Source organism: Caloenas nicobarica, chromosome 1, assembly GCF_036013445.1.
Source record: "Caloenas nicobarica isolate bCalNic1 chromosome 1, bCalNic1.hap1, whole genome shotgun sequence".
NCBI classification, from domain to species: Eukaryota; Metazoa; Chordata; class Aves; order Columbiformes; family Columbidae; genus Caloenas; species Caloenas nicobarica.
The window spans coordinates 117102645-117128029 of NC_088245.1; the positions used below are offsets into that span (position 1 = coordinate 117102645).

General features: G+C 36.6%; 1 protein-coding gene across 2 annotated transcripts in view; it reads right to left on the reverse strand.

Moving 5' to 3' along the window:
• The window catches only part of CASK (calcium/calmodulin dependent serine protein kinase), a 217267-nt gene that overhangs the window by 5901 nt on the left and 185981 nt on the right, over window positions 1-25385 (reverse strand). The window contains exons 18-25 of one of the 2 annotated variants that reach the window (XM_065637073.1): window positions 19793-19861; window positions 18415-18450; window positions 15771-15967; window positions 14399-14514; window positions 8892-8972; window positions 8720-8800; window positions 4914-5116; window positions 2630-2713 (exon numbers count right to left, since the gene is read on the reverse strand). In XM_065637073.1, the coding sequence (XP_065493145.1) occupies window positions 2630-2713; window positions 4914-5116; window positions 8720-8800; window positions 8892-8972; window positions 14399-14514; window positions 15771-15967; window positions 18415-18450; window positions 19793-19861 (867 nt within the window). The remainder of the gene's footprint in view (window positions 1-2629; window positions 2714-4913; window positions 5117-8719; window positions 8801-8891; window positions 8973-14398; window positions 14515-15770; window positions 15968-18414; window positions 18451-19792; window positions 19862-25385) is intronic. The other variant, XM_065637084.1, reaches the window with a different exon arrangement.

Sequence of the window (25385 nt, forward strand, 5' to 3'; positions counted from 1 at the left end):
GATTACTGAGATATTTTGTGTGTTCTATGATAGGCTAAAGTGTCTTGAGACCAAGATGAGGCCTCTGCACTGATTTTACCACAAAGTTCAGATGTACAGCTGTAAGAGTAGAAATGTTACTCTCTAGTTTCTTCTTACTAGCACATAATTTTAACACAGATCTCTGAAGTAATTATTACATTAAATTTTTTATTTCAAATGCAAAAGTAACGTTGAATGGGAACAAGCATATCTACATTCTAAAACTACTGAAATAACCAGGACTACCTTGTCAGCCCCTAGCTGGTACTTACAGGCAATTTTCTGCACCATTTTGGCAGCTATGTACAATTAGTACGAGTGCAGGAAAATGAAAAGAAAAGCAAAGATGAAATTTAAGAAAACAAGGGGGAAAAACGGACAGTCATTTACAGAAGTGTTCTGAAAAAGTGTACGTAAAATAAACAAAGAAGGATAAAAGGATAAACAGAAAGGGATACTCATTATGCAAATGAACCTTTCAAAAAGGAAGCATGAATGGGAAATATGAAACACTCTCCACCCTTGTTTGATGCCTCACAGGCTACTAACACAGAGACACAATTTGTGTATCTCCCTTTATGAAGCACAGTAAACCGTGGAAAACAGGACACTGTATTCGGGTAATGTCTGTTGCTATTACCATTACCTGCCCCTCCCTTTCTTAAAGTTTGATTCATAAATTAGCAGGCTTTATATGCATGGCCCCAGTTCGGCAATTCATGTGCCTAAGTGAATACCTGCATGCACAGAGCACAAGAGCTTGCAATAAAGACAGTTTTACAGCATGAATGCAAGCATTTAGAACACAATATTTTCCTTCTACTATTATTTCTTTGGCATGAACAGACATTTCTCCCCCACTGCTGTAACAGGTACATTTCTATCCTGTTCTCAGTGTACCAGGAAAACATTTTTCCCTCCTATGAACTGACTCAGTGTCTCTGTATTAGATCCGATGGCTGGAAGATTAAAAGTTAAGTACCCCTGGCAGATGAGTGGGGCCAAGAAAGACTGTTTGGGAGCTGAGACATAGGTACAGAGGCAACAAACCCAGGCAATTACATAATTCCACAGGTTACCTGGACTCCTGAGCGCTGCTGTAAGAACAATACTTGCTTGGCACAATCAAAAAAGATTCTACTTTTTAAATGATGCCATGTGATTTGCTTGCACAAAGGCAAACTCAGAGTAGAATATAAAATTTTAGTATTTTCTCAAGATTGTACTGATTTACAGCACACACCAATACAAGCAGTTAGACAAACTGTCACTTCACTAACATCGCAAACTGTGATGTTCTGAGAGATTTTCCTCTGTACACTCGTGACATTCACCAGGTAGGGTTTGGGTCCGTAACACAGTGAAATGACATAACTTACTGCTGTGAAAGTTATAACATCCTTCTTTCCCCTCCCAACTCTTTCCCTGGCTGTATGTTTTCACTGCTTGTTCTGGCATTGGTGCTTATCAGAGCCTTTGTGAGCTGCTTGAAAACTGTCAAAATACAATTTAGAGCTAAACTAGCTCACTAAAGGATCTAGTAAGTGCCATGGCCAGTGCAGACTGGCAGTGTATGTCCCAGGAGCAAGTTGGAGAGAATCATGCTGTTCAGCAACAGGAAACTAGTAGACTGCCTCAGCTGCCAGTAAAATTGCAGCTTGAGGCCAATATTTTTCACTCTCCACTTGCTATTTTAACAATCATTCATGGTATTTACACTTAAATATGTTTGTCTGGTTCCTTATTCTCCTGCAAGCCTCTGCAGTGATGTCATGGTTTCATACTTATGGTACCGTAATTACATTTCTGTAGAAACAGGCTGTAGAGATCAGGCTTCTGACTATTTTTGTGTGATCAAGGAGATATATAGGAGATCTGGAACAGATTCATGGTGAAATCCAATTGATTTAATACCCTATATCATGATTTGAAAAAGGCTGAGCAGATAAAGTGTTTGTATAAATACTGTTTGCCCTGTTGTAAGCTAAATCCAGAATTGCTTGATATAATCTTTGAAATCAGTAGCAAACTGTAGAATCGATACTCTATAAAAACTAAATAGGACACTCAGGATGTGGGCCTCCACGAGTACTTAACATTATTCCACAAGCAATTACCCCTTTGGTCAAAGCTGCCAATTATTAGCGAACAGTCTGAAATTAATAAGGCTATTTCTGATATATATTTACTATATAGAAAAACCAAAAAGATAAAGGTGGGATGATGGCAGTCACGCACACCCATTTCTTTAGTTCAGGCCAGCTGTAATCTAGTGCTGACGCTGCAGCTCAGAGTTGAGTAATTTGCGCTAACAATTTGTCAAGGATTTGGAAATGGATCTTTGAGCTAGGGCAGGGAACGAAATAAAAGAATGTGTATTTTTAGAATATATCATGTGCATCCTTCCACTCGCAGTTCATATTCTGAATTAGAAAAAACAGTTAATAAACAATAAATACATTCCAACTGACTTAATAATGCTGCCATACAACTGTCTTTCTGCCTCTCCATTTACACACAAGGAAACAACTGAAGAGTCTTATCTGCATATTTGAACGTCATCTTTAATTTTCTCTCTGGTAGGACATTAGATTGCAACATGCCATACCTCATTAATGCCTGGGGTAATTGTAGGTGCAGCAATAAAAACAACAAAAGGAGCAAATTCTGCAGTTCTCAGGACCTTCAATGCCTAGGTGAAAAAAAAAAAAATCAGATACTTCAGAAGCATCCCCCCACAAGCAATGTGAAATAAATTCTATCACGCAAGCAAAATATTAAAAAAAATCGTGATTTACCAGCGCTGGTATTTGTTTTTAACTGATTTGGAGTCAAGACCTTAGTAATACAGACACTTTTTGCATTATTTTATGTTTTTGGTGGTCAAACCGTATATTTATACTTAATTAAAGTGAGTTCTCAAGACAATTAAAGCTTTAGCATTTTCAGAGAACCTCTTCCCATACAGTCTCAGGGTGCAGAATTCTGTTTGCATTTAAACTGAATGATTAACACCAGGTAAAAAAAATAAGCCATGCCATAAACAGGTAAAAGAGACAACAGTATTTTAGAATAAATATTGATTAGAATATAATTTTTTGTCTGACTTTTTCTACCTCGCAACACTTTTTTATTACTATTTTCTGAAACAAATGAAAATGTGTTGTGGGAAGTAAGCATACTGAAGTTTTGAAAAAGTGAGCATAGCACTAATGCAGTAAATGCAGCACAAATCCCCTGAACATTAATCTATGCAAAAGAAAAGAGTTCTCATTTAAAAAGTTGACTTAGTCATAATTATTGAGCAACACACAGAGCTGCCATAAGTAAAACTCTGGTACAGATCTGAGCTGGACTGAAGTGCAGGACAGCAAGTAAACATACCTCAGCTGAACTCAAATGGATGGACAAGATGAAGTAGACTACTAAAGGTCAGTCTTCTTCAAGGGTGTGGTATTTTTTTTTTTTTTTTTAAAACCACAACAAACAAAAAACGCCAATTCATCCTTTTCCCAAGCTAAAGAGTTTTTCACCTCTGCTGCTTGAAACCCACCTATATATATCATCTTTGCCAATCTTCTCCAAACAATAGATAAACCCTGTATGTGAAAGTCAAGAAAACTCACATAACTAAGAGTACCCAAGGGAAAACACAAGTGGTGTAAGACAACTAGTACTAAGTCCACAGGCTGGCTTTATTGAGCTGAGGTGGATGCATGAGGAAGCTGGTTAAGAGAGAAGCTTGCTAGACACGTGCTGGAGGAAGCGTAGAAAAGGCAGCTATTATCAAATGTAAATATGTTCTAACAAAGATGAAAATGGCTTCTGAGAACCATAATGCTTCTGAATAATGCAATGTGAAAAGGTTTATCAAGAGAGTTTGCTTTTAACAGCTGCTTCATTTGAACTGACTATAAACGCTGCTCTCCCCGAAAACTGTTACATGTGGGATTTTATTTTTCAGAACAGCACCACACCAGCCTACTATATTAACTGTCTTAAATAATTTAGTCAGGTATCTTATTTCTGTTATGAAATTCTTCAAGAATTTTAACTTCATGATTCCATTCACAAAGAAGAAAGGCAGCAAATTTAAATAGATAACACTCGTCACAATTTTGTCTTTTCTTCCATTTCCTTCAATCTGCTAGAATAATATAAACATCACGTTTGTCCATATTCATGTTGTTTCACTTAACAAAACATATAAAGACAACCCTGTGAATTGAAAGTCATGACTACATGGATGTTTCAAAGGAAATGTATCAAAATTTTCCACTGAAAATTTTATATAATGAATGAACAAACTATTAGTGTTTCTTGAGAGACTGATTTTCCTTCCTTACTCCCTTCCAAAAAGTATAATACTGCAACACGGAATGGAGTTTTTAAAGTAACAACACTGATCTGGTCATTGTACAAACAGGATTGGTATTGTGGTATTGACCACAAATGTTTCTGACCATGTTCAATAGTGATATGGAGCCAAGAGTCAGTTAGAAACAAGATTACCACCTAACATAGCAACAAAGAGAAATTTTTGAAAATACTGAAACATTACTCCTGGCAGGCAATGACAATCACTTGTTTTGATACATTTCACTGGAGGTGAGACTAAAATATTAAAGTTACATGGCAAGTAGATTTTCAAGCTCTAGTGGTTGCATACCAAGCTAAGCTATGAATTTGCTTCTGCTGTATGTTCTTCTAACCAGATGAATACCAGAATTCTACTTAACAGATGGATATCTTGGTGTTCCAGGGACTTTTGTTCCATGTTACTGTATTCACTACTTGTCTAGTATGCAATCAATAAAAAGAAATATATCTCAATAGAATATGGTTGAAGGATTTGTGATGAGTCCCATTTTCATATACTTCTAATTAGTTACCTGAGGTTCTACATCAAGTATTGCAATTAGTCCCTGCTCATGGATCTTTCGTATTGTTTCCAGTTTTGTCCCGTACATTGCATCCTCATGGCTGCCATATTCCAAATATTCATTGTTTGATATATCCTGCATCATTTGGTCATGTGATACAAAGTAGTAATTTTTCCCATTTTCTTCATCTTTCTTTGGAGGTCGGGTTGTGTCTGAAAATACAAAACACAAAATATTTTCAGTACAAAAGCAATATTAAGCTTATATATGGCTTTTTGTTTGGTTGATAATAACCTTTACCTGATCATGACTTTAAGACTGTATCAGCTGTTTCCAACAGCAAACAAAGGCCAGATCTCAGAGTTTTTATGATTTCTCAACAATTCAATTAATATTTCCATTTTACCCCAGGGGCCAGTACTGGGCTCAATCCTGTTCAACATCTTCATTAATCATCTGGAGGCTGGGGCAGAGTGTATCCTCAGCAAGGATGCCAATGATACAAAACTGTGAGGAGTGGCTGATACACCAGAGGGTCATGCTGCCATCCGGAGGGAGCTTGACAGGCTGGATAAACAGTTTGACAGGAACCTCATCAAGTTCAACAAGGGGAAGTGCCAAGTCCTACACCTGGGTAGGAACAACCCCATGCACCGGTACATGCTGGGGTGTGACCAGTTGCAAAGCAGCTCTCCAGAAAAGGCCCTGTGGGGGTCCTAGCAGACATTCAGTTGAACATGAGCAATGTGCCCCTGTGGTAATGAAGCGCTAAAGGTGTCCTGGGCTGCATTAGTCCAAGTATTGGCAGCAGCTGGAGAGAGGTGATTCTTCCCCTCTACTCAGCACTGTTGAGGCCACACCTGAAGTGCTGTGTCCAGTTCTGGGCTCCCCAGTACAAGAGAGACATGGACAGACTGGAGAGAGGTCAGTGAAGCATCACTAAGGGACTAAAGCATCTCTCCTATGTGGAAAGGCTGAGAGATCTGGGACTGTTCAGCCTGGAGAAGGCTTAGGGGGGATCTCATCAATGAGTACAAATATCTAAAGTGAAAGTGTAAAGAAGATGGAGCCAGCCTCTTTTCAGTGGTGCCAAGAAGTAACAGGCACATGCTGAAACACAGGCGCTTCCACCTAAATGTAAGGAAACACTTTCTCAGTGTGAGTGCAACCCAGCACTGGCACAAGTTGCTCAGAAAGGTGGTGGTATCTCCATCCTCAGATACTCAAAAGTGATCAGGACACGGCACTGGGCATCTGGGTCTAGGTGGCTCTGCTTGAGCAGGGGGGTTAGACCAGACGACTTCCAGAGGTAAGCATCTCAACCACTCTGTGATTCTCTGTTGGTCATCTGCTCCTCTTTTCCCCACAGGCACACTGATACCCATTTGCTTATCTTTCTTACAACAGTCCTTCACAAGCTGATTTACTCTGATTTTTCCACTATCACAGTTATGGTGGTGACATATCTGAAACACCACATCCCTTCCCAATCTAATCCCATCTCTTCCAACAACCCTATCATAATTTCAAACAAGGTATCAAAAACGGAACTAATCTTCCTGTTTAATTATACCTATCACTGTTCTGAGGATTAATTAGCAATATTCTGAGGATTAATTAGCATATTTCAAAGATGAAAAGTTCTGTAGAAATATCATAGACCATAATTACTATTTTAAGAAATTCAAGAACAAGGGATTATATAAACCATATACTATCACTGTACTACTCACTGCTGCCCTAGTTCTACTGAACTTACATACTCTTACATATCCCCCAGATCCTCCTCTTCTGTGAACACACTTCTGTATTTTCCTTTTTTCACTTGAATTCTTGCAAGGTTTTATTCTGAGTGTGGAAGCATAAGCCTAAGAAGCGGGTGAGGGCCTGATTATTTGTAGTCAAGAGAGATGAAAGGTACTTAGCAATAACATACTTTTCAAATAAATTGCTTCTGCAGACCTACATGGCAAGAGATGTATGGCCTACTAATCCTTTTAATTAACTACCATTGTGTGTGACATGACCTTTAGGATCAGTTTTTCAGTAGGCAGATAATTTCTTCATAAAGCATTCCCCAATACACCACACCCAACTTAAGGTCCATAATAAAAGCTACCTACTCCTACCATGGCTTTGTAAAAAAATGCAGAAAATGCAGTAGTATCCATCCCTGAGAGGTGGAAAGAATAAATTCAATTACCTAGAGTCAGCCGAAAGACAGATCAGGATCCCATAACACTTAAAGTGTACGTGATATATTTTATATGACCTTTTTATAACATAAGCAAGTAATTTGGGTCTCTAAACACCAGCATAAAGTGCTATTTTAAATGCCCTAAATGCCTTAAAATCTGAAACATCCCCATACGACTATCAGATATAACACAGGAGTTAAAGAAGACCATTGATCTTCTGGAGTGGGTCTGGAGGTCAGGTCATGTCTAAAACAGGCATCTAAACATCATACTGATGCTTAAGCAGCTGAATTTCACCCCGATTTGCAGTTTAGTCTTCTTATGTAATCAGCGAAGCAACTTCAGTGCTTCCACAGAGCAGGAACATAATGCAGGCAACCTAAGGCATGGTCATCACGGAATAGGTGAATCCATTTTAATAGGTATTTGAAAACAAAATAGCTATTAATAGTTCGGCTTCTACTTCCCCACAGCAATACAGTTAGTACTTGAGAGAGACTGGCTGAAAAGCGTACTGTAACACATTTATTACTCTTTGTTTTAGTTCTTTGTATTGGAGAACATATTTGCTGGGTTACTACTTCCTTCTACCCATATAATCTTGTCTGTACTGAATAACATAGGTACAACATACATCACATACTCCTGGCACTGCACTTTTAAAGTGTCGAATCCAGGATTTTAGTGTCTAGGTATAAACAGCAGTGTTACACACAGTGCAGTTTCACATTGCTACTGGGGTGATCTAATGGTTCATGTTTTCCTAGGTCTTTCTGTTTTCCTTTTTCTGGCACTTGTCTTTGCCCAACTCCTGAGTGAGCAAGCCTGCGGAACTTAAATCAGCAGCAAACTGTCACTTCTGAGCCATGTATTGTGCTTCTGAAGTCAGTCAGAAATAGAGTGGACAGATTCAGCTGCTGGATGCTCTTGTTTCAGGATGCCTAGCTTGAGGAAAAAGGGTGCATGTCCAAAAGATCATGTAGCAGGACATGCAATTCCTGCCATAGTATTGGTAGAGATTTTCATGAAGGTAAAACGCACCTCTCTGCTCTTTGTAACAACCCACTTGTAAGGAGTGATTGTTTTTTAATTAATTGCTTTTCCTTTTTCTTATTGTCACCTCTGGAAACTTCAAGTTATTTTAGTATAATACCACTCCTCAAGGCGAGGTTGTGAAAAGTAACTTAAAACATTCACATAAGGTATACATTAAAGGCTTCCTCTAAATCCAGTTAATATTTCTTCTCATGGAAATTATACACAGTTTTAAATGTCACGGCTGTTCCAGTCTTACCTGAACTGCAAATGTGAAATTAGCGCAGAAAAATGAAAAACGTTTTAGCCTTCATTCTAAATTAACAAATATTTGGTGTAGGGAGAAGTATGCTTAACAAGAAGTTTTGTGAATACTAAGAACCATTTGATGTAAAAGTGCTGTTACTTACTATTCCTCCTCCTGAAAAACAAACAAAAGAAGAAATACACCCAGTCCTATCACAGTTCCCACCTTTAAGATAGGATTTGTCTCAGTAGAACTGAACACATGTAGTACTATGATAGGTATGTTGTCTATGATGCTACAGACAATTTTGCACTACATTGAACATTGCTACTTACGAGGAATGGGGTAGGCAAATCTGTCCGGGTGTTTTGTGATGAGTGTGTTTTTTATGTGTCTTCTTCCAACACCATGTGCACCTAATCCATAACACAGAAATGAATTATAAATTTTCCACCAGAAGGGGTTCAAAACTATGCTGTTATATGCAGAATAATAACTCAAAATTACCTAGTAAGACTAGTGTTTTCCTTTTGAATGCTGGCAGTTTTACTACTTCTTCATACGTGACGAGATCTAATTGATCAAACACTAAAACACAAAACAAACCGTCATAGGGATGAGAAAAGAAGGCATATTAAGGTTGATAATTAATTGTGCTACAAATCATAATTTTAGCATGTTTTAGATTTACAGTACAAAGTAAGATGTTACAGAAAATAAAACCATTTCATTATGCAATTTTAACAAATGTGATCATTTAAAAACTGTTAAAAAGCAGTAACAAAGCTACTGAAATGCTCGGGAAAGTTCACATGTCCTTTCATGCACTATTCAGCAAACCACAAAAATTAGCTAAAATGGCATGCCATTCACATTTGCATTCCTAAGAAATAGCAATACTAAAGAAAAATCTGTAGACAGTGACCAACATGAATACAATATGAGAACATCTATTTACATTAGAGATACTTCCATAATAATGTTTTAACAAGATCTATGAGAAATGTATAGAGAAGAGTATTAATACTTTGTGTATTTATTCTTCAAAACTATCACCATATTGATTGTAATTAGAGTTCTCTTTAAACACATGTGCTCATTAAATTGACATGCTTTTAACACTTGTGACAGAATGAAGAATTCTAATGAAAAATGATGGCATTACATAAAAGAATCTCCACCATATTTAGGGAAAAATTGTAAAAGTACTATTTCAGAAATAATTTCAACTGCAGTTGAAATGGGATGAATTCCATCATGTCTATCAATCTATGGTCAATTGCCAAGATATATAATGATTGACAAATCAAGTTTTGTTCATTAAAACCAGCTTATTCCTCCTCAGTCGAATAACACAAGATCTGTGGGAATTCTTGCAGACTAATGAAGAAAGAAGCCAGGAGGCAGTGAATTATATTTATAAAGATTACACAAATCAGCAATTGTGAGCAGAATAACAAAGAGGAGTTTTCCGTTCTGTATTTATGCGTGCTATGAAAAGAAGGGAGGAGTGACTGCATCTAAAGTATGGGATTCTTTGAGTGTTTCCAAGTCCTAAGCTGGTGTATTCACCTCAGCTATATCACATCCCTCTTTTAGGATGAGTTTGGATATATCCCTCTCCCCCTATCCAAAACTCCTTAGGAAAGCAGACAGTGGCAGGAGCTTTAGTTTGCTTGCTCTAGAAGTCCCCAGCCACCACGATCAGCATTAAGACTGTGGAGCCTACCAGAAAGCACATGCTCTTTGTACTAAAGTCCCAGATAAAGCAGCTAAGGATTTAACTTAATGTATTTATTTTTATAGGGAAGATTTTTCAATTCAACTGCAGTCTTTTTACCATAGAGAAAAAGTACAGCTACTTCAATTTGGTCAAACTACAAATTAGTCAATTGACACTCAACTCCTTAAGACCTTGAAAAGATACAGATATGAAAACTTCCTGCTCCATTTGAAGCATTTTGAATTTCATCCTAAAGAAGAATCTCTTCCAACCTTTCCCCAAATATTACAAGCAAGAATTTAGTCATATTTTTCTTCCATTCTGCAAACCTACAAACATGGGATTCTTACTACTGTCCTTTTTGCAACTTCACACTATTTAAACTAATTAATAATTCAATTCATATTAAAAAGGGCTGAAGATCTACAACATATTAATCAGTTTTACCACACTAACCATCTAGGCCTGCAAGTATCTATTCCCATTAAAAATAATAAAAAAATCAATCCTTTATTTTCCTCTTGAACAAAACCACATTGTTAGATACAAACAACAGAAACAAACAACAGAAATGATACATATTAATGCCTTCACCACAAACTAGAAGCATGGAGAAGATGTGTCTCAGTCTACATGAAGTTAACTAATGATTGTAGGGTTTTCAAATGCAAAAGAAAAATGATTAATTTTTGAATATACACAAGATAAGTGGAATACAGGGCACATTTAAAGACTGAAGTTTAATGCTTCTGTGTTACTAGCTAATAAAGAAAAGGAGTTCTTGAAAGGAAACAGTAAGAAGCAAATAAAGAGGCATTGTCACTTGACAGGTTACTTACATGCACAGAGGCCATTGGGAGTAAGACAGCATGAAAAATGTACAGGGGTCATTGAGATATGGCTTGTAGTATATTAGTAAAATAAAAAGTATATGCACAAAATAAACTTTACCATGCAATAGTCTAAACACAAGGCAAATAAATCACATTAAGAAATGATAAACATATTTTGTAAAAGCTTGGCAATTTTCTACATTATGTATAACACAAAGCATAGTTCTAGTATGTTCTAAAGAGTGTTCTTTTAGGAAGTCCTCCAATAACATTTCAGTAAAATAAATAAAAAATATATCTAGATATCACTGCAGTATTTATCTAGAGCATTTCTAAAAAGTCAGTAAACCTAATAATGAAAAATAATTATTTTTTCCTGTGGGCTTTGGTCTGAAAATGACTTTACAATGATAAGATGTAGGATCATGACATTGTCTCTTGAAGGACACAATACTCTAATATCAGGTATGGAGGAAAGAAAAATGGTCTGATATTTTTCTTGTAACAGAGAATATATTTGCTTTTAATTATAAAAAGTAACTGAAATATTCAACTCTTTACTTCATAAACTCTCAAATCATTAGCTAGCCACACATCTTAGTTGACCATAGAGTATTTTACTAGGTCATTTCTCACCATTCCAGTTCAGCCTCATCTCTAGGACAAAAATAACAGGGAAGTCCAAATAGATTACATACTGCTAAATGATTTATCAAATTTTATTCTAAGATATAAGACATAAGAGAAATGAATTCTACTTTCTTGTAAGAGCGACATTTGACATCTGGATTAGACTGCTCAGTTCCAAATTAATTATACTTATTTTGGATCCAACAGAAGAAAAGATCTGTTTTATATTCTGAGATAGATGCACTGAAAGCTTGCAAAAGCCAGTGTTGCCATATTTCTGACTAACAATACCAGATGGGAGAGAGCAGTTCAGAGAAGGTAAACTCAGTACCACCTTAGTTAAACTCATGTAAGCACCGTATCATTTCAGTGAACTTCTTTATATCCTTGGAGCACAAGTCTGATGAGGAGCGGCTGAGGGAACTGGGGCTGTTCAGCCTGGAGAAAAGGAGGCTGAGGGGAGACCTGGTCGCTGTCTGCAACTGCCTGAAAGGAGGTTGTAGCGTGGAGGGGGTTGGTCTCTTCTCCCAAGTAGCAAGTGACAGTCAAGAGGAAATGGCCTCAGGTTGCACCAGGGGAAGTTTAAATTGGATATTAGGAAAATTTCTTCACAGAAAGGGTTGTCAGGTGTTGGAACAGGCTGCCCAGGGAAGTGGTGGAGTCACAATCCCTGGGGGTGTTTAAAAGGCGTTTAGACAAGGTCCTTAGGGACACGGTTTAGTGCTAGAGTTTGGTTATGGTTGGCAATCGATGATCCTGAGGGTCTCTTCCAACCAAAACGATTCTATGATTCTACATTTGACAGAATTCCCTGGAATATTACTGGCATCACCTTTAATACCTCAAGCACACTAAGATCAATAAATATTTCTAAGAGAATTCTTGATTCCTGTTTGCACTTTCTTTAATGTTTTGACTTCTTAGGGGGGAGGGGAAGTGTCAGATGGTATTCTGAACAGAACATTTTCTTTTATGGTAGTTAAGGTAATTTTTAATATTTCTAATTTTTGGCAAAACCTGTGCTCTGATGTAAAGTGACCGATGGTGGCAAGTGCTAAGGCAGGCAAACTGTCTGACTCAAAGTGCTATCAACCTTCTGCAAAATGTCCCCCTACATCAAGGCAGGAAAGTCTAGATTACCTTCCTTTCACAGATTTAATTGATACAAAGTCTTTGAGCTAGTTTTGCTCCTGAAGTATTGCCTGCTCCTTCTCCTTCCCTGGCCATCCTCTTTCCTCTGCTTATTCCTTCGTAGCATGCCGTGCTTAGTCACACTGACATTATTAACTATGTAACTGCACTGTGAACTGTATTAAGAAATGTAATTGCCCTTAAGAAAAAGCATCGATGTTTTTTGTTGGGTCATTCTTCAGTTAATCCAGTTAACAGCACAGACATGCAAAGTTATACTGGCACAACTGAAGCAAGTAGCAATGCTGTGAGAATGTAAGCTGGGGGCAACTGATAATACTTTCAAACCACTGTTGTCAAAGACTTTAGGTCATAAAATCGGGTTTATTCTCAGCAGTTTTTGTTAAGGTCATAATTAGTAAAACATGGTATAGTGCTACTGCAATGAAGTAGAAAAATTAAAGCAACCGGAATGTTAAACCGGCAAAAGGAAGGAAGCAAGTTAAAACTCTCAATCTCTCAATTGTCTCAATTTAGAAATAATCCAGAAGGGTTTTCAGGGTAATGAGTAATTTTATATTTAACTATGAACATCTTAAATATGATGATGAATTAAGGAGTGTAACTGACAATTACTGGTCTTAGACTTTCTTGGATTTTATTTGCAAATGACTTCTAAGTAAATATGAATTCTGTAGTACTGATATATTATGAGCTGTGATACTGCACATGAACTGTCAGGTAATGAGAAATGTGAAAATACAGATTTATATTGCTTAATTAGTAAGTTTAAGAATGCAACTGAAAAAACCGCCAGAAATTAATGAAATATATAAAATACTTTCATCACACTGTTTGGACAGGTATATCTTTTAATTCTAATAAAAATCTCTGCAAGTCTCCCCAGAGATCGCAACAAAAAAAAATCTATCACCACAGCGTGTGATATCAATGCAAAACCAACAGAAACAGTTTTAACACACTGAGTATTTTATATTAAAAGAAGAAAGGAACTAAATTCTGCTCATGACCGAAAGGTTCTTCCTTCCTTACTATTAAAACTAATCAATTTTGCTCAGCAAGGATCTCTTATACTCTGAAGACTTCTACTTTCATAATTTTCTAAAACAATTCTACTTTTCAGCAGTCTAAATAGAAATCCAAACCTAGGATTCAGGCAGAAATCACTGCAAGGAGGATAAACTTCCACAGCTTTTTCTATTCGGTAACTGTAAATAATGCACTGACTATGCAATGGCTCGTATTCCAATTCCAGCTGTAATGCTTTGAGAAAAATGGCCTTTCGTGATGTTTTCATGTATATAATCTATAACTATCACCACAAAGTAACAAGGATGCTACTGAAAAGTCTTCTGTAGAGCACAGTGCAGTGATACAGATTGCAAAATTAATATCCTGTTGGTTTCTAGTGCTCCTTTAAATATAAAACCCCAAACCATGTAAGCCTATATTAGCATATATTACAATGCATTTATTTTGTGGCGGCTTGCCGCTCACTGAATAAGCTATATGTTTAAATAGCAAAGAACAAGCAGAGTACTGTTGACATAATTAGAATTTTATATTTTCCTAAGCAACTCATTATGTTTATACAATAGTGCCAGCTGAACAATTAATGGCAAGGTTTAGATTGGAAAAAAATTAACCTTTAAAGATACTTGCATTTTTTTTCATACCTGCATTGTGCTTTGCCAAGTATTTGTCTTTGTACTGCTTTTTTTTCTTTCCAAACCAAGTACAGCTGGCCTGTTGCTCCTGTTTGGTCTTCTCCATGGCAATACAAGCAACTCGCCTGGCATACGGATGAGACAAAATTTTTGTTGTTGTAATCAATGTGTTTTTAAGAAGACACACAGAACGAATTAGAAACATATGACTTATTAATAGTACAAGAGTACAGTAAAACTTTCCAAAACTTTTCGTTTGATGACTTAAAGCACAGAGGTATTTTGATACAAAGAATATCTTCTTGGTGGTAGATCATTGAAGCTCGCAGATCAAGTGAGCATGGGAAGAAGGGCAGCTACTAAAATGGCTTGTAGACCACTCTGCAGCAGATTAAACTGGAAGCGCATGAGGTCTGAAAAGACCACTGTGGTCTAAATTATTTCAGCGCAAGTCCTGTTGTGTTGTGAAACTGTTCTGAGGCCCATCTTTAGGAGGAAGCATTGCACATATTCTGTTGTAATGTGTACCAAAGTCTTCCTTGTGTCAGGGTTTGCAAGGGAGCTCTTGAGATAGAATGAAATGTCTGTCTACCTCTGCTTCTCTTCTAGCAAAATCTCCCTTAGTCAGTCCAGGTGGCATAGGTGCTGTTAAATCCTTTCCAGCACTCTAATTCTTTGACATAGCAAATCTTGTATGAAATATTTTGGGCTGGATTATCCATATTGATAAATTTTCTTGAGTTATGGCTATAACATTAATGGCCCAGGACTTGGTTACCAGAGCGTGTGCTGATACATTTAAAATATTTACTAAACAGCTTCTGCAAGAGCTCTGCATTGCTTTTGTGATACCCAGTGCCATTACTGTTCATTGAATCTGTCATTCAGGAATCTTTGCACTGCGGTTTCTTTCTACTCTTTGGCTTTCACACAAAAAAGGAAAAGGAGAGAAAAACCCAGAAGTCCCTCAATGACTTCTGTGTTTGATGACTTGCTAACACCTTATTCCTGCAGCACTTGCATATAGCAGCACTAATGAAAACAGTGTTTAGAATTTAATTTGAGTCCCTTACATAAACAATTTGTATGTAGCCATCAATCCTAGTTTCCTATAGTGTATCAGAAAGCAAAAACGATGTTTATTAACACAGGTGTTTATTTTTCTAACATAACCACACATGATATTGCATGCAACCCTTACTGCTATGCATATATGAAAAAAAAAAAATCAATGCCACGCAAATGGAGGCAATATATACTTTTTTTTGGAAAAAAAAAAAAAAAAAAACAAACCCAAACAAAACTAAAAACTAGATATACAACAAGCAGCATAAAAGACAGAAATAAAAGCAAAGCTAAATTCAAAAAACTTAAGTCATACCACTCTTGAAGTTCAGGAGAAGGAATAAGACCTGCAGTACCGTTTTTGGAGTTTTCAAGTTTACCCTGCCACCAGTTGTGATCATCTTTGCTAATGATTTGGATAATATCACCAACTCGGAATCTGATGCCAGCTTCTTTGCAAGGAATGAGGTCATCCTTTGCTGGATCATATTCAAATTGTGCTCTTACATATATCTATAAGAAAGAGTTTATAAAAGACACTGAAATTTTATTACTGGTATTGTATTACGAGTAACAGGTGAAAATTTGTGCATGTAGCTACACATACTGTTTGCAACAAGCAAAGGAAGAAACAGAATGGCAAATGCATAAATGATAGTTGAAAATGAAACAGGGGAAAAAAACCCAACCAGCAAATGATGGAGACACATGATGTTTTTTTGAAAGCTCATGTCTTTTATATACTGTAAAACCTGCACAGCAAAAATGAACACATGTAATACACTGACAGAGTCCCTCAAATCAATATTAACTATCATGAATCATTACAGACTAAACACCAGTATCTTACAACTTGAACTGTACCGTATTTTCCAACTGAAGTCCCATGATATGTTTTAAAAAATTGTATAACAGGAAATTTTATTGGGCAGTATAAAGGACTTTGGCTACCTTACTGATCTTTAGTATTTAGACTGAAAATTTAGTACCTTTTTTTTTAGATTAGATAGGAATGCTTGTGTTGCACCTATTGCATATAGTTACTTGGGAGGAATCTGAGAATTCTCTGCACAGGTTTTTCAGTAAAAGTCTACATCTGTATAAATGAAAACTAATGATTTGAGTAGGCTGTTCTCTAAGGAACATTAACAGAAAGAATTCAGATTCTGACTTCGCAATTTAAAACAACATACCAAACCTTGCTTTGTGTCTCAGTAATCCAATCTGAACCCAACATAAGAATAACAACTTAAAATGGCTAATCACTGCTGTCTTGTACCTGATGCATTTTATCTGTTTACAGCGAGAGCATCAGATGGTAATACCACTATAGAACACGAATTTTAATAAACTAAATCTGACCCTTGTCCTGTTGTGCATTGAGTGTGTGAGTTTAGGCAAGTAACCCAATTTCTTTTAGCCACCTGAAAAACAGGATATTTAGAAACCAACCACATTTATTTAAGTAGTTGTCTTCCTATAAAGTAATCAGTATTGAATCAGTCCCTTATCTCCCCTCAACCTTACCTAACAGAAGTCTAGAAAAGTGAGCAGTATTTTTACCATCTAGCAACTTCCTTCTTGTCAAGTCTCTGCTCTAGTTTGAGCCATTATCCAGGATATACTGGCTGTTCATGGACCATTACAGGCTCCCTTACAGACAGCAATGTATCTGTTATCAAAGTCCTTACTGTCTTCAAGGATGACAAGCTACCAGAAAATACGGTGGTTTAATGGCAAAAGACACTTGAAAAAAACAGGTAATGATAAATGGTGTGAGTATGGGAAACACCATTACTCTGATATTGCCTTCAGCAAACTGCCTTCAACAAGCTCTCTTCTCCTGGGAAAAATACCTTACAGGAAGAAAACACCTGACAAAACAGCTTGGAAGGTCTCTCATGGAGCCCTTCCAGGACTACATTCAAGCAGCTGGAAACTTCAGAAGACAACGGAAAGTTGAAAGAATGGCAGAGCTGTAAGCTTTAAAAACAGGAAACAAAATGAGAGCAATCCATCCTTGTGACAGATATTCCAGTCAACTTAACCAAACAGTAGTATAACAAGGCCGTCGAAGACAACAGATCGTGGAGTCCATTGACTCTTTCGTATGGAATTGCAAGAGTTATTATTAAAACCCTTGGTAGAGTAAGAGGTTGAGTCCACGGTTAAGATTCAGAGGCAGATTCTGGAAGGGATATATATAAGTGGAGCAGTTACAGCAGATGAATCACAGATCATTTGATGGTATGTGTTCATTTGGAGGCTGCAGTAAAAAAAAAAAAAAAAAATTCCTAAAACTGCAAAGGGCATCACAGAGAATCCTCTGCAGTGCCCTTAAGGACCTTCTTGGAATTCTCTGGAGAGGGAAGATCTTTCTTTGCTCAATGGTGACGTGTACTACTGTCAAGCTAACAAAGTTAAGGGAGATTACTGAATCTGGGCCTCAGGACTGAACATGTAAGAGGCTATCTTCAGGCTTATAAACTTCTAATAGAAACTATCAATGTTTTTCTTTGAAGAACTTTGTTAATGTCATTAATTAGTTACAGACCAACTAAAGCTTTAGCGTCTTCGTCAGTACAGTGCTTCAGAGTATTGGGCACTTGTCATACTAATCTTCACTACAGCTAAAATATAAATTTGAGTTTTCCTCTAAGACAAAAACCTGCACAGGCCACTGCACAACAGTAAGTCTATTACTGCATTCTGAACTGAAACATCTCCAGTTAAATGTACAGTGACTTTGTAACTCTCACACACATGGACACATGAAAAAAATGCTGTTTTGAATTAGCCACAAACAAGTTAGTTAAAAAGAAAAATGAAAAAAATGGAACGAATTTTCCAAGCTTAAATGTTTTAGTCCAGCACATACAGAATATGAGGGTGAAAAAGATAGCAAGGATGTTCACTAGCAGCTAAGTTTATGAAAATTCCCATGGAGGATATCTATTCACCTGTCGTCCTTTTGGTTGTGTTGTCGATGGCAAGTCCTGCAGAATAAAGTCAACCCAGGAGAAGAAATTTTCATTTTACTTTTTAAGGGTATACAACACCATTTGTTAGTGATTCATACTACATTACACTAAAATGGTAAGTCATACAAAAGTATAAAGCATTGACCCATGTTTAGAAATACTTTTTTCTTAAAGAAAAATCAAACCCAGGCTGTTTAGCAGCAAGCTGAAGAAAGCAGGTCAAAAGTTTAAGCAGATAGAGAATGTGCTTTTTAAGAAATAATTCAGCATCTTCAACACAAAAGCACGGTCAAGTGAAAGAGGCTCTTTATGTGACTGCCTTTTCCACTTAATACTTAGTCTTGTTTTTAAAAGAGAAGGATGGCTATCATAAATACTAAAAAATTATTATTAGAAATGTATAATGCAATTAATTGTCCTGACTAATCGTGTTACAAATTCAATTTAATAAACAAAAATTTCTTAAATTTTTCATCCACAATTATTTTTCATTGCATTACTTAATAAGCACTTCACCTTGTGGCAAATAATATCTAATTTGTAATTTTTTAATAGTTAAAGGAGTAGTTACTCTGTGTTTTTTTTTTTTTTTTCCCACTAGTCCCATGAACTGATGATATTGATGGCACTCTTACTGAAAGAACTTGCAGGTACAGTTACTACATTGGTCCAAACAAAGACAAATGATAAGCAACACAAATTTTAACATGAATATACTTTAGAAAAAACAGGAGATCAACAGCACCTTTCTACCTGAACATATACAAAACAGAAGTACTTTGTGTTAAAGATGTGATGATAATAGCTTGGTTTGTAGTGCAGTTTAAAGCCACTTCCTTTTGCTTTTCATATCCAGGCAAGGCTCATATTTCGCAAAGTATGTGCACGTACCACAACAGCAGAGGGCACACCAATTCGTTAACTCAGATAGCGGAAACCAGTACAAGTTCCAGAGGTCTCTCAAAACACAAAACTCAAAAAAAAGATGCTAAAATGTCTGGAAATACCAACTGCACAGTTATCCTTTCTTCAAACATGGCTTCCAAAGCTCAGGATGGAAATAAATCTTCCACTTTAAACCTTTGCTTAGTTTTGAGGAAACCGCTAACAATGATTTAAGGATGACTGAAGGGTCATGTTACAGTTATTAACATTGAATTCACTATATGGCTTTTAATGAGAAGAATGTGTTGGAAGAAATCCTTAAAAAAAGAAAATGGGGAGTTACATATGTAATAATCTTGCTTCTATCAGCAGGACAAAATTTTCCACTGACCACACAATAAGTATAACAGTAATGGCAGATGAGCACCAACAAAACTTTCACACTTTCTCTGTGTGGAACTGGAAATCTTACCGAAACAGAATTGTTAGTGCTGCTATGACCATTAGCTGGGGACTGCCTGGATGTAGAGGGGGAATCTCTCTGAAATAAGACACAAGGTTCATTAACAACACAACACTATCACAGGAACACAGATATATTTAAAAGAACAGTTACATCCACAGTCTTATAACCATGTGCTTAGCTGCTTTATCAGTGAAAAGTTTCCACACTATGAACTGTAAATTTGAAATGTTTTTCTGTAGTTTAAGATTCAGGTTTGACATCTTGATGTATCCTTGGTAATAACTATTTCTATATTGCCTTAGCAATCAAACAGGAATCAAAGAGCTTCTGGGACCTCTTAGATCTCACGTGGCTCACAATGCTAAAGGCCATTAGTCATACTGGTGTTTTTGTTAAAGGCAATTACCTGAAAATTATACGCTGAACGATACTTTGAATAGAATGAGGCACATATTCAATTTTAAAGATCCTTCTAAATCTTCTTCTTCAGCTGTGTGGTGGAGGTCAGTATTGGTCAGTTTCTACTCTGTAGGATGCATCTCTCTGCAGTGCCTCAAAGACACTGAAGCAAACACTTGAGAAATAAGTTGGACATGTTCTTCTCCCTCCTCATCCATTTTACCGCACAGTAAGGTTTTCTCCTCCAGCATTCTTATGGTCTTAAAAATATTAAACCTTGACAAAATTGTTGTAGCATGGGGGGGTGCTGGTCTCTTCTCCCAAGTAGCAAGTGATAAGATGAGAGAAAATGGCCTCAAGTTGCACCAGGGGAGGTTTAGATTGGATATTAGGAAAAATTTTGTCACAGAAGGGGTTGTCGGGCATTGGAACAGGCTGCCTAGGGTAGTGGTGGAGTCACTGTCCCTGGAGGTGTTTAAAAGGCATTTAGATGAGATTCTTAGGGACATGGTTTAGTGCCTCAGCTTATGGTTGGACTCTGTGATCCTGAGGGTCTCTTCTAACCAAAATGATTCTATGATTCTATGAAAATGTATCACTTTAAAAAAACCACCTCTCTTGACTCAGCCTACCAGTGTGGTCCTGCACTTCACCGAGGAGACAGCAGCCGCAGGGTTGCACACCAGGAAACTCCACAGGAAGGATGACAGGAATTTCTGACTGGGTTTTGCAAAGGCTAGGAAGCCACTTGCAGAGCAATCTTTTTTACATGCCATTTTGACGGTATAGTCATAATTCCATAAGATCAGATAACTGAGCCACCTCTTCAGGAAATAAAATAATTCACTCATGCATTGTGAAAAAAACCCCTTTTACCTCCAAAGGAATTTTGGGATATAATATTCCATGCTAAAGGTCAATTTAGGAATGTCTGGTAATTTTGCATAACATCAAAGATAGCTGAAAAACGAGCTAAAACAGTTTTCAAAGAAAACGAAGTTATCCCTGTCACATTTTATTAATACTAATGCCCTTTGTGAACAACTTAAAAATCAGAACTGGAGCTAAACTGTTCACACAACATTAATCAAGTAAAGGTCCTCTACTAATATTCTCAAACTTATACTAATTATGCGATAGCACTATTTTAAAGCATCAAGAAAAATTAAAACGACAGGCAATACTTTATCCATCTTGCTGCCAGTACTCCTGGTGTGCAAAAAACTTATGAAGAACTTCAGAAAGTTCCATATGTAGCTATCTAGATGCTTGCTTTGATTTTAACACAGTCGAGGATAGAACTGACAATACTATGGCTGTAAAATCGTTGTGGTTCAAAGTATGTAGGTCTGCATATTTCTGCTACATGCATAAGAACGAAATGCTCATTTGGCTCCCACAACTATTTGCAACATGTAAGAGGAATGGGGGAAATCCGCTCTAAATCTATTTACAAAATCACTCCAGCATAACAAGTTTAAAATGTTCAAATGAGACCAAATAAGCTATTCATTATTAAAAAAAAAAAAAAAAGAAAAAAAAAGAAAAAAAAAAAAAGAAGAAATAAGCCTAAGGGAATCATTTCTCTTTTTTTGTGTGTACAGAATTATCAGCATCACCTTTATAAAATAGCAGCTAGGAGATAGGTTTTCCAAAAAAGCAGTGACTTCCTTTTATAAAGAGATTTTCTGCTTGCTCTGCAATTCTGTTTCTGCCATTTTCTTGCTTTCAAAAGAGGTGAAAAAATGATTTAACCTTTTTTTTCCTCTTTCCTTTTTTTTGTCTCCTAGTTTGTTACAGCCTGCTAGTCAGGGACGGTTTAGCAAGGGAAAGCTTTGGAAAGCGATGCAAGCACCCAAGTAATATGGAAAAAAACAAGTTCAGAGTAGCTTGGAGAATGACGCTATTTCCAGACTCTCTTGGAGGTTTCTCCCTTTGAAGGAAATTTTCTTGGTTTGAGAATGTTTTGGTTTGTATTCCTCCAACAATTCTCAACAGAAGACAGCATATTACTCAAAGCAAATGTTCATCATAACGTACTGAGGCAAATACACATTTTCAGTGCTATTGGTGATTACAGTATTAACTGTAAGAAACTAATCTATCAAGTTAGTGAACAGGCATATGTACAATTTTTAAATAATTAGGCAGTTCAGCCACAATTTCAAAGGCATTTAGATTCTTCATTTCTTAGGGACCTGGTCTTTTTTCTAAAAATACCAGACTGAAAAGTTAAGAGAAAACTGTATCATGCACAGTCTAATGAGACAAATCAATGAGTAGAGATATCCTTGTAGAATGCTAGGAGTGCTTTGAACTGGACTGCAAAACTTCTGCTTTGGTTGTGAGTTTGTTTCTCCAGTAAATCAGAAAAGGCTCTAGTTCTCCTTGGGATAAGAGCAAAAAAACACTTGGAGGATCCAATAATTCTGAGTAGTGTAGAAGTGTTATTGGCATATGTCAGTATAACTTGACCATCTAGACTCCCAACCTTGTCTAGCCCCACACCAAATAACAAAATGGCAATCTTTTGCATCCTTGCTCTTCAGGTGAAATACAACAGCTGAAGCTTTAGAGGAAACAATCACAATTATTTCCAAATAATGGCAAAACTAGTTTTCTGTTGATTCTTTCTTCTTAGGTGTGGATTATGAATGATAAATCAATGCATTTGAGATGCAATCCTATGAGAGAAGTCAATTATTGTCAACCATAGAGGCGGTCTGATCAAATTAGATACTGACAAGAACAGCTAGATTAATGATACTGTTGCCAGATGGGAAAAAAACCAAACCAAACCAAACCAAAACCAAAACCAAAACCCAAAAAACTTTCCAAAAACCTGAAAATACATTTCAATTTCAGTCTTACACAAGGAACCTTTCTGGCAGCATTTCTGATATAAATGTAAATAAGGTTTCAGACTATAAAAAGTCTTATAGTCTGAGCACTAAGGGAAACATAGCAAGACTAGAGTAGTAGAGAAAAAACATGGTGATTACCACCAGATTTTTAAAATCTTATGTATACAAAGGCTTTTCTTTCTAGTGAAACAACTTAAGTGTTTAATGAAGACAATCTGAAACATAAAGGATGTTTATAAAACCAAAGTTTTTTTTGTTTAAAAAAAAGTACTGCCCTTACTATCTGAGTACTTCCCCTCACATATCTGACACTAGAAAAATTTACTTGGGGTGTTCTGACAGTACAAAGAATGTAAATGCAGCCAGAACAAAATGCATACTCAGTGGGCTTTAAAGCTGAAATGTATAAACAGCATACGCAGTCATCAGCCATGAGAAGAACGTGTTGCAATGATTACTTAAGTTCATATTCATTTAAGTCTGTCATTTCCTGCCTATCTGAAGCAGAAAACACAACACCCTGGCCACTGTGTTACCCAGATCTTCGAGTAACTCAGACCATTTGCAACACCAATAACTGAACGGGTCGTCTCACAGTAGATCAGCTGATCGGACTTTTATATAAGGGAATCCATAAGCAGCATGTTTTCAAGCAAAGTCTACTCCATGAAATAGAAGGCCTGGTAACTGAATGGAAGGCATGGGTATAAGAAAAGCCACAAATCCCTAAGAAAATTGAAATTATTCAGTTGAGATTTGGGAAACTGCATAGTGACACTGAAGTACCATTACATACCACAGGGACAAGACTTCCCTCAATATACAAAAGTGGCTTAGTATTTAGAAAACAACACTACAACACTTCTCTTAAAGGGCTTCAAAAGAAGAAAAATATGGCAAGTGAAATGTAAATCTCAGTTATTTAAAAAAGTAAGATCTCAATCACCACCTCACCTTTGTATAAAAAGGCATATAGGCAGATACTATATAAAAGGCAGATCACCTCTGATTCTACTAATATACAGTTTTTCTTATTCAACATTAACAAGAAGTTTTACAAGCCAATTATGTGATCATGGTAGAAGTCCCCTAAAAAAATCCAGTTATGGATTCGGTTTTATATTCCTCTTCTGGTAAAACTATACTGCATGAGCACCAGTCCATGACTGAAGTGAAAAAGGGAACCAAACATAAATTTATACTGAAATATTGCAAAAAAATAACTTATCTAGTAAGATTATACTAGTGAAGACCCAATATCTCTGAATTTATCCTGCTAGAGAGCACGAGAAGCAAGCTTTCTGTGTCTTAGTAATGTCATTCAGCATTCACTTTCAGTTGTTATTAATGGTTAAGAATTTGATTCATTATCTGAATCACAATCCTGAAAAATTATGTGAAAAAAGATCTGTGCATACCAAAGGACTGGTGATGCTTTAATAGGATGATTTTAAAATGTTGGCTTTTTCTGTACACTTGTAACAGTTGAAAATCTAGCCAAAATCACAGTGTGGCTTAGCAGGTGGAACAGGGTCAACCAGCTCTGATTAAATGAATGCTAAATGCCAAAGTGTGATAATTAGATGTGCTTATTTCCCCCCCCGCTCTGTCTTTGATCACACATTTCTAGTTTTGCCGTTTTTTTCCAAAGGAAGGTAAGAGTTCATTTTCCTCTCTTCCATAAAATAAATAGTCATAAAGAACCTAAGGACACAAAGCCGAGGAAAAGAGGTGACCTGCTACTACTAAAATGACACCTAACAGTATTAATTTAAAGCTGTATGCTGAATTATTTTTTCAAATAATGATCTTTCTAGCGGGTCTATAGTTTCTTTCTGTATTTTGATATTGGGAAGTGAGATGTATTTTTTTTTTATCACTGCTATTAACAACACAGAACTCAATACATAAATTTATCTGCACACTCTAGAATTTCTGTTTGAGGTTTTCTTCTTAAAGCCTTTGCATTTCATGAAAAGCTTTTGCTTTCATACGTATAGCTTTTCAGATAATCAGCCTCATAGCTGAAAATTTGTCAAACCTTCTATTTCTAAAACCTTTTAGTTCTTGTTGACTTCTATTAGAACTACGGAAGGCAACCAAAAAGCAGTAATTTTCTTCTTGCAAACAGATTGTTCTGACAATCACAATAGCAGTTTCTGTGTGTTCTAGCATCTGCTGAAACACAAACACAATTAGGGTGAAATCAAAGCTCTAATTAAGATAAGGTGCTTGACTTCAACAGGGATTGTGATTTCACTCTCGGAATTCTAATTTGGGAACTGTTTGCGCAGTTAAGCATGTGGCACAGAAAGACTGGCATCAGCTACATAGCG